At 31.4% G+C, this 11,183-nt stretch overlaps 1 protein-coding gene across 1 annotated transcript in view; it reads left to right on the top strand.

The window, feature by feature from the left end:
- Window positions 1-8,252: 8,252 nt before the first annotated feature.
- LOC139510882 (uncharacterized) overlaps window positions 8,253-11,183 on the top strand; it is a 103,156-nt gene continuing 100,225 nt past the window's right edge. The window contains exons 1-2 of the mRNA XM_071297425.1: window positions 8,253-9,318; window positions 10,513-10,587. Of these exons, the coding sequence (XP_071153526.1) occupies window positions 8,253-9,318; window positions 10,513-10,587 (1,141 nt within the window). The remainder of the gene's footprint in view (window positions 9,319-10,512; window positions 10,588-11,183) is intronic.

Below are 11,183 nucleotides of genomic sequence, written 5' to 3'. Positions count from 1 at the left end.
TTTTGTGGCATGCCAAACCTCCCGCTTTTATGGCAATGTTAAATATAATATTAAAATGACAATATTACATCATGTAAATGACAAGACTACAATACAAATAAATGGGATAACATGGGGGTGCCACGTCTGTACAAACTCTTCGATAGTTACATCTACACTTATACCACATTTATTTGATAATTATTTGAGCATGTCACCTTTTAAGTAAATTTAGTCTAGATTGACAAGGAAGCATTTTTTAAATAATTTTTGTTATTATAATGATCATTTATAAATCAACATCAAGTATACAACACATTTATCCTATATACTTTATAGAGAATAATACATGGCAAAATCCGTATCATATGTCGTATCATCCCGAGACATCAATATCAGCCCAAGGGCCTTTAGGCCCGAGGAATGATATTGGTCGAGGGTGATACGGCATATGATACGGATTTTGCCATGTATTATACGCTTTATCATATATTTCAACAGAAGAGTATTATATTATATGAACTGTTTTCTGATCCATAGCACTAGGTTACCTTTAGTTCTTCTTTTGTTTTGTTTCAAAGGCCTTAAAAGAACTGCTCAATTACTTATCCAAAGCACATAACAATTTGCGTGCTGTTGCTTTAAAAAATTATTTTGTTTATTACTCACAATTTGTATTTATTTGTTTGTTTTGTACTTTTTATAGTTGTATTCAGTGTGCCAAAAATATGAAAACTTGACGTTTGTGACGTCACATACAATATAGAAAACTTGACGTTCGTGACGTCACATACCAAACAATGACGTCATTCAAAAAATTGACATATTTTGAAGAAAATTTTTCTTGAGCAAAAAAATTAAATAAACTGACTTAATGTAAAAAAAAAAAAAAAAAAGTAGGGGTGTTATAAAGGGTAGGGGTGCGATAAAGGGTATGCGAGTAAGGGTAGGATGTGATAAAGGGTATGCGATAAAGGGTGCGCATCAAAATTGCGCGATATGGATTAAACAGCAGGCTATTTATCACATATGCAAAACAACTGTATTTACTACTAAACATATGATAAAAATATTTATTGATGTTATCTTTAAGCTGTATCATATATTACAGTTAATAAGATCTATAATAAAACTAAATAAGGAGATAAGTTGTTCCTCATAAATACAATGCAACAGATTTCTTGCTTTTTTATAGGATATTTCATGACACATGTATGATATTTTATAATGTGTATACGAAATCTTATATTTAATAACAAAGGAAACACGGCATCTTAAAAACTTTGTACAAACCGCTCAAACTCGCTAGCTGTTATCAAAACAAATTAGTACTTTGCTCTTCATTATTTATTTAATGACAAAAAACCATTTGAAAGAGGGACGAAAGAAATCAAATGGACAGTCAAACTGTTCAATCAAAAATAAACTTACAACTCCATGGCTAAAAAAGAAAAAGACAAACAGACAAATAATAGTACACAAGGCACAACATAGAAAACCAAAAACTAAGCAACACGAATACAATCAAAAACTGGGGATGATCTCATGTGTTCCGAAAGGGTAGGCAGATCCTGTTCCACATGTGACACACGCGTGTTGCTCATTTTATTACATATCCGGTAAAAAGTCAAACTCGATAGGTTACATTCGTGAAAAGGGAGGCGGGTTGTAGTTATGACATAAGGAACATACCATCTATGGAAATGGTTATTACATAACGGTCAACCAGATCGTGATTGCGTCCGTAAAAACGAAGGGATGATTTCAACTTCACTATTTGGAACTCTTAGTATAATAGCTTCCTTGTGAGCAACAACACTCTATCAAGGAAATCATGATAGGAAATACAATCCCAGGAATATCGTATCAATACGGAGATATATAATCCGTATACAGGTGCTGCTGGAATGTTGCTACATAGAAATGGAAAGTTCACAATTGGGAAGCTGAAATCATTTTTTGTTTTGTTTTCAACCGACCCTCATTTGTAATTTCTAGATGTAAGTCAAGATATGAAACAGACTTGACTATTTCTGTTGTATCCTTTATCTCTAGTTCGGTAAGATAGATTCGTTCAACAAAGTCACCAAGCTTTTAATTATTTAGTGAGAGAACATCATCTGTATAGCTAAACGTAAAGATATAGGATATTGCTAACTTCTTATCCTTCTTCATAAGGCAAGAGGAAAAGACCTATGGATTGTCGAGAAAACGATTGGTTTACGGGTTATCAATTGATTCTTCTACTTTGGTTTGAATATAAATCTTATAAAGATTAAGAGTTTAAGGGGCAAAGACCACAGCTACCGGCATCAGACTGCAAGTCTACAAATATTGGATGGAATTTTTTGACTCTGTCGAATAATTAAAGGTACACGTGTTGAATTTGATAAACATAAATAGATGGTTGATAGAATAAAAGTAGGAGGACTTTTGATTGTGTACATAGCACATGACAGCTACATAGTTTAAAAATATCTATTTCTAGTGAAAACAAGTTTTGCGGCTTTTATTAATCCCTTTCCACTATGCGGGTGCGAGTGCTGCCTTGTAGCGGCATTAGCCTGCTCATTTTTGAAATCTACAAGGGATATGGCTCTCCTAACACGGATCAGCCATTTATCGTCCCATTCCGAAAAATGTCGTCTTTTCCTCAAGACCATACTCGCATATGTGTCAAGGGAGAACCGAAAATTCAGTCCCTGAATTTTTCATCCCGGAACGGGGATCGAACTAGGAACATTTGTGTTAATAGTCCAATGTACTAACCACTATACAACGAAGGACAGCTACACGTACCAGAAGGTAGAAATCTGAACAGATGGTTTACTCATAGATGACATTTCTTGAGATCTAACTTTTTGAAAAAATAAACCAACATTTATATTGTATATGTGGCGCCTGCCTTGGCCATGTCAAGAAGGCATTTTTGAAACATGGGTTTTGTTTAGCAATTAAATCGAGCATGTGAAAAGATTGTAGGCCTTTTTATGCTGTTCTATTATAATCTGCATGGCATTCAAAGAATTTTGTCAGAAACGATATACGTTGATTTGAAACTAACACAATTATCAAAATTATATGTTATTGTAAATAATGTTTCAACCACCTATTTATGGATTTTTCTTCAAACATTTCAGACAAGGTATCTAGTCTTCAATCCGATTAACTTCTTCCCACGACCTTCGTTGAAATTGGAGCTATATGGTTGTCGTTTGAAAGACCAAACAAAATCAGTTACACAATTTTCCAAAGATGTTGAGGTATTGTACATCTATTTAATTATCGAAAGATTTGGAAATTTTCCTATTCTTTCGTATGTACTGACCTCCTTAAACTGGGTGCAGCCGAAGTAGTAACAAATGTACTTAATCTTTACACACCACAATATAGTTTCCTATACATTTCATGTCTATTTAAATATGCTCAGTGGAATTATTTAAAACTAGAATAACATTAGTTATATCTTTAGAGAAGTTTTATTAAGGTACAATGTATGTGTTAATGGCGTTTTAAATTTTTCTGTGTACCTTGGATATTTTTTTATAAGTCAGAGTGCAAATACAATGTGAATGATCAATCGTTTAAACACAAATAATTTACGGATGATTATTCTTTCATTGATATAGTTCTTGAAATAAATGTGGACCTCCTGAATTTTTAAGGATATCCTGAAATATTTTAATCTATTTTCTGAAATATGTAATTATGGCGCTCACTAAACATTAAGAATATATTGAAAAAAGACCTCCTAAAATAAAGAATTTTAACAATTATTTGAGCAGGTCCTGATATATTTTAGGATATTGTGAAATCGAATTGGGAAGGTCCTCACACATTTCAATGATTTATGATATACCTGAAGATAAAGTCAAATATATCCTGTTTATAATAGTGTTTACTAAATGTGTGCCTTATACAGTTTATCTTCCGATTTTTTTTGTTATCTTTTTGAAATAAGCCGGTAATGCAACAGCCTACAATAATGCTATTTAAAGTTTCTTTTCGTCAACCAACATTTCTCAGCAGTATACTTAAGTATTGAAACATTGATTTTGTACTATTTACATAGTTCTTAAAAAAATTCCATAGTGTCTACAGTGATTTCAATCACTTTGATTTTTTTTAAAGTTGTTCTTCTAGAATAACAGGAAAATGAACATTGCCGAATAATTCTGAATATCATTAAAATTTGAGATTTAATGGGGCGAGGGAATGTCTCGGGATATGGGGTTGGATTGCTTTGGAACAAATAAACTAATCATAGATACAATGCTTTCAAAATATGCACATCAGACGCGAGTTTCGTCTACATGAAATGCATCACTGACAATTGGGTTTGAATTGCCCAAATGAAATTTGAACATATGATAGTTTTGTGCAATTACATATTAATTTTTTTAGCTATAGATTTTAAATAATTAGTTAAATAAAACATATCATTTTTCAGATAATAAACTGTATTAATAATTGTATGTTAAAAAAAAACCACAATATACACATATTTTACATACAGTATATTCAATCTAATACACTATTTATCACTTTCAAGTTAACATGTTTTTTTTATCAAAGGTACATTTTCTTGTTAGATTTCTATTTTATTTTTGAAAATAAAAACGTTAGTTTTCTGACATTACATACTGCAATAGAAGCATTGTCAATTAATGCAAACCTATACCCAGTTATTAGCTACAGTCAATCAGTAAACATGCAGACCCCATTACAAAGTCATGATTTGCATATAGTGTTTTCAAATGTCTAGCTGGCTCAAAAGTATTCATAAAATACTCCCCTTACTTTCACACCTCAGGGTTAAAAATTGTATCCGAATAAAAGATATATAAATTTCGCCTCAACAAGACAGCAACAAACAGCTTAAGCAAATAAAAAAACGAATCAGCATTAATTGTCTCTGATGTTCATACTTTTGCAAACCATTTCCTTTACTTCATGGAATAATCATAATGATTGGGTTTTTTTAAGTTTTGGACATTGGTGTTTTGTTAACGTTTTTGGAAACGTAATATCAGCTTTCTTAATTGTTTAAATCTATTTAGGTTACTGATTTCTGATTAAAAATAATTATTTATTGAGACTGTAGCATTCACTAAAACCACCATAGACAATATATGCAGTCATCTCTATGTTTTTGAAAAGTACTAACCTCTCAACAACTTAAATAATTGATAAGATGTAATAATTTTTTTTTAGACAAACACAGCATGGATTCCAAGTCAAAGTCCAGTTATTATCAACAAAACAATTGAAATAAGGCCATCAGTAACCCTAGAAATACATGCTGGTGTATCTGTTATCTTTACAAAACCTGATGCAGGAATACGGATACTTGGTAAGTATGATGGTGTTCCTACAAAATTATTCGACTTTTTACATTATCAATAGGCCAAACTAGTAAACTTCATTTCAAACTGATCAACTCGTGAACATTCTTTTCATTATTGATTATCAAAAAAGTTAAAGGGGTTGTAATCACATGATACAATTATAAACGAAAACGATGAATGTGTCGAAGAGACAACAACCCGACCAAAGGGAAAAATACAGTCCAAAGCCACCAAAGGGTCTTCAACTCAGCGAGTAATTCCCTTACCCGGAGACGTTGCTTCAGTTTTCCATTAAACCAAAAGGCGTACTAGTCCCGCCAAAATTGATATCACACTAAACTTTGAAACATATTAATGAACCAAAACTTAAAAAATAAGACTTACAAAGGCAAGATGCTCCTGACCTTTATAGTATAAACAAACACACTGTAATACGCACGGAACTCAGTGTAACAGAAGTCCGAGTAGGATGAAAAATACTAAGCAAAATAACAATGATACATACATTAACAAAGGACTACTAGCAGTTACTGACATGCCAGCTTCAGACCTCAATCACACTGATTTGAAAGATTAGGTCTTCTTCGTATGAAACATCAAGCTTTATCCTTTCCGTTAGGGGTTTAGTGTCATGCCTTCGTAAAATATAAGAGAAGAATATAACCCGTAGTATGCCAACAACTGGTTTTCGAATAAATGTTTTAATTTTCTATGAGTGAATCAATATTAATTAAAAAAAAAGACTATCTTTACCGACCTGCCAACTAGCCTTTAAGATGAATGACGACAGTTTTGTGCTTTGTATAGAATATTACAATAACAGATGGGATGTGAAATACCTGAACGTATAATATGTATCCACGTTGATTTAAATTTACGAATGGTGTCCTTGTAACGATAATTATGTTAAAAATGTTTTGACAAATTTTTGATATAAAAAATGTTTTGACAAATTTGTGATATTGAAAACCCGGGTGTAATAATTTTTCATTAATGAATGTATATCAGGACCATTCATTTCGACAGATGAACTTTTTTTTGTTTTGAAAAACTAGTTATCAGTAAAACTGGTTATCCGTAAAACTGGTTTAAAATAGTAGAAATAGTAAAAACAATCCAAGTTATTAGTTTTGTTTATTGCAAGCGGCTTTGTTGGACAGTTATTGCTAACTGAACCTTCCTGTGTTTTTTTCTGTGTATGTACCGGAATTTAGAATTTTACTACTATATGTAGATATATTTGATTTGCTTCTCAGGCTCATTGACTACAAAAGGAATTCCAGGATTAACAGCAATGTTTAGTTCAGATTATCCTGTTACAAGCTTGAAGAACAAATGGAAAGGTCTAGAAATTAAACCAGGAGGTAAAATGCTACATTTTCAATAGTATAACTATCATTTAATTAAATTTTCGATAGATTTTCATATACGTTACAAAACTAAGGTAAATCAAACGTATTTTAAATACAAGGAACACATTTCAGTTCTCTATTGTTCCTATTAGTTACCTGCTGATGAAACTAATAGCAACCAAATTGGTTTTTTTATGTTTGGCTATAAGAGTAAAACAGCACTTGTTTTGCATGTATTATTGCCTCACATGCATATATATCTTATAAAATAATGAAAAACCTTGATAACTTGGATGGTTAAAGGTAGAATACCTCATTTACTATGATAACAAATATATTTGGTGTGATGAATGCAAGGAATGTGTACCTATCCGACTGTTGTATTTCATTTGACTTTGACTTCAATGGTCAATGTTCAGTTTTTGTGTTTTAGTCCGTTTCTCAGATATAATAAATGTTACTATTTTCAATGTATATAATTAATGTATGGTCTTGGATCACTTAAAAGCCCGGTTATACTGGAAAACCCTTTAACAAAAATTCAAACATTTAAAATGACATCGGATTAACTTTTACATGAATACAGAAACATTCTTGTCGAGTATATGTTTGTCCCATATTCATGTTCGTTTGCACTACCAGATGAGTGCTTGGATTTCAGAAATTTTAATATTTTTCTAATGTTTTAATATTCCACCTGTAAAAATGGCAAAATGGCATTTTGTTTATATTAAATCGTGTGTTTGTGGTCAAATCATTTTATTGGCGCTTTTGTTTCATCCTTATAGCGTAACATGCAATACTAATTACAAAAACACTTCAACTGCTGTTGATAAATTTTAACCCGTCTTGTGCAGTTTAAAGTCAATCTTTTAATCAATTAAACTGATTATTTTTCATTCATTTGGTACACAAATACCATAGCAATAACATCCTATCATAACAACACTCACATTGTAAAAAAAATTGTTGATCGAAAGGCTGAACATAACTTACTGGTTCATTATTCAGTCGTTTCAAATGTGTTTTGTTGAATCATCTTTTTATTTGTAAATTTAATTTACTAGTGGATTTTGTTGCAATTATGTTGCTTTATGACATTCATTGTGTGAAATGTGACCATTTATTAAGTACCTTGATAAATGTGTCAACTCTATTAAGTAAAACTTGCATTAAAAATAAAGTTAATGTTATTATACAAATCCCACTTTTTTCAGGTTCTCTGAATATTTCACATTCAGTTATACGACAGGGAGACATATGTGTACAAGGAATCAGTGAAGACATGGACATACATTTTACCACTTTTTATTCATGTAATAGTGCATTAAGATTGAGTGAAGGCATTAATTTAACTATAACAAACGAAGAGTATATTCCAGAAACAGCATTTAAAATCAGAAACTCAGAAATCATCTACAATCAATATGGAATAGTGTTTATAGGATCGACTGAAAAACCATCGCTCTTCTTAAAAAAATGTAATATAAGTTTAAGTTCTGAATATGGGATACATATTTCTAATTGGTTCAACAGAGCAGTAAAAGATGTTTTATCACGCCTTTATATAGACATGTCTTCTATTGAACGTAACTCCAAGGATGGTATTCATTCAAGTTCACGTTACTTTGCTAGTATTTTTGTTAATAATACTGTCATTAAGGGTCATACTGATTCAACTGGAATTTATTCCTATCGATGGTCTGCACACTCTTACACAGAAAATGTCACTATTATGAACTCTGAGTTATCTAACCATAGATTACAATCAGTGTATATGTATTGTGGTAAGTGTTTTTTTTCTGTCCTCACGATTATTAACACTACATTTGGAAGTAACTTTGATCGATCATCTGTTGAGGTATATCATTCAGGGGAGGTACACATCAGTATAATTGGCAACAGTTTCCATAACTGTCGTGGCAACTATCCAGTAATAAGAATCAGGAAAGTAGGACACCAATCAGATTTGGAGGTATTTGATAATACATTCAGTAACTCGTATGCTGTAATATCCGTTAATGGACCTGAGGGTATTATGCCAATCAATATCCAAGGAAATGTATTTATGAACAATACCCAAGTGTCAAGTAATAGCAAAACTTCGCTTATAACAATATCTAATGCTAGATTGAATTTTACCAGAAATACTGTGCAAAGTTGCTTGATGTCTTCTCTTATAGACATTAAAGATGGAGTTGAACATATTTTCTACAAGAATAAATTTATTGACAACCTTTTAACGCCATGTTACATTAAAGTTAAAAGTATATTTAACAGAACTCATGCAATTTCAGCTAGTTATAATTTTTGGGGTGACACAGACACAGATACTATCAAATTAAAGATTTGTGACTTTTTCGTTGACTCAAGAGCAGCGCTGGTAAATGTAGAACAGTTTTACATAGACATCACAATGATTTCAACACTTAACGTATCCAATGCTCTTGAATTTATTCAACAATCAGACGAAAATGTATACATAGTTGAAGGCATTGTTGATAGTTCAGTTCCCCAGCCTTTTCCAGAGGATAGTATATTCATTGTAAAGAGAAGTATACTAATCGCAGATAATGCAGATGTACAGATATCTAAAGCATCTTTTAATTTTAGTCAGAACAGAGGAATAAGGAGTTATGGTATGTTTTAAAATTATTGATATTGATAGTTCTACTTTTCATTTTGATCTCATCTGACATATAAAAAAAACCCAACAACATGTGAGTTTTTGACATGTATTTGCGACCGTTGTCCATCGTCCGGTGTAAGCTTTGTCACAGATCATCTTCCCTGAAACCAGTGGACCGTTTTCAGCCAATTTTGTGCTGTATGATCTTCAGGGCATTTAGCATAAAGTATTTTTTTAATAATTGGCCATCAGAAAATGCGGGGTTGGGCTTAAATATTAAATCATAAATCATTTCAAGCAAAACTGATATGAATTAAAATGATTGGCTTGTTTAGATTTATGTGCCACACAATTTTCAGACGTTTCGTACAACCCTATTTTGAGTTCTTGCACGGCGAAATATTAAATTCCAAGAAATTTCTATGCTTTGGAGTATTATCTTGAAAACTTTTGTGATAAAGATAAATTTTAAACAATAAATATGTTCATTAATTTGAGATCTACAAAAAGAGTAAAACTGAACAAATTGTTATAAGAGTTATTGCTGTTGAAAGACAAAAACAATTATTGGCAAAGATAAATCGCAAATTAAGACCTTCAAATAAATCACCTTTACCGAACAAAGATTCTTACTAATACTTCAGCAAAGTTTTATCCACAAATGATGCAACATCTTTCACCATTCCATATCTAGATGCACAACTTCGCATGGGGATTATCATTATAGTATAGTTCCAAAAACATTGGTCCATTTAATTCCGGGAACTAGGGCGGACAAAAATGTGAGAAAAAAAAAAAAAAAAAAAGAAACATAGAATAACAATATGTCAACCCAACTCCGTTGAGGGTGCCATAAATAAAAAAAAAAGAGCATTGAACAATAAAAAATTGTCATCCGACTTCCGTCATAATAAAATAAAGTAAGGACACTTTTTTTTATGAACAGCTGGTATATGAAAAGACCGCAGGAATGATCAAAATGGTCCAGAAGCAACTTTTAAGAGTTTTTAGATTGTTTGTTAAACGATCCAATTATTAAATTTACATTGGATTGTTCTAATTATATCGTATTGTTCTATTATAGTAAATTTCAGTTTTCAGAGATGGATTCTGTGCGGCAGCCATTTTGACTATTTGTAGAAAAAACAAAATTTGTCATTTAAAAACTACCATGATACTGTCAAAGTAATATATATTTTTGCAGGAAAGTTAGAAATTACAAATTCTGAACTACAGGGCCGAGACATAAAATGGACTGGGCTTCACATATACGAGAAAGGTAAGAAATATTGTCATATTCTATAGTTGATGTATAAAGTAAAATCACAAAAATACTGAACTTAGAGGAAAATCAATTCGGAAAGTCCATAATCACTTGGCAAAATCAAATAACAAAACGCATCAAAAACGAATGGACAAGAACTGTCATATTCCTGACTTGGTACAGGCATTTTAAAATGTAGAAAATGGTGGATTAAACCTGGTTTTATAGCGCTAAACGTCTCACTTTGATGACAGTCTCATCACATTCCGTTAAATTTATCAATCTTTAAAATATTAATATGCAAAACGGTCTAATCGTTCGAGGTTTATTTTTCTAAAAAAAAACAAATAAAAAAAACAGCGTGAATTTTCCTCTTTATTCTTAGATTTCTGATGTTAAAATGGTTTTATATTTTATATTATTAATTATGTCTGATGTGATGAATTATAGATCACCAAAATATTCACATTTTATTAAGATCTTGCTATCATACGAATAAACCCAGCTTATCATTCAAATGGACAAAAATATGGACCAATGGTATGTTCATCGCTTTTAATCAAGTGCATTATCTGTCAAATCTATGATGATCGATTTGACTAAAATTCTAA

The sequence above is a fragment of the Mytilus edulis genome, chromosome 2 (assembly GCF_963676685.1).
Source record: "Mytilus edulis chromosome 2, xbMytEdul2.2, whole genome shotgun sequence".
Lineage (NCBI taxonomy): Eukaryota > Metazoa > Mollusca > Bivalvia > Mytilida > Mytilidae > Mytilus > Mytilus edulis.
This window is presented reverse-complemented; position numbering and strand designations above follow the sequence as displayed.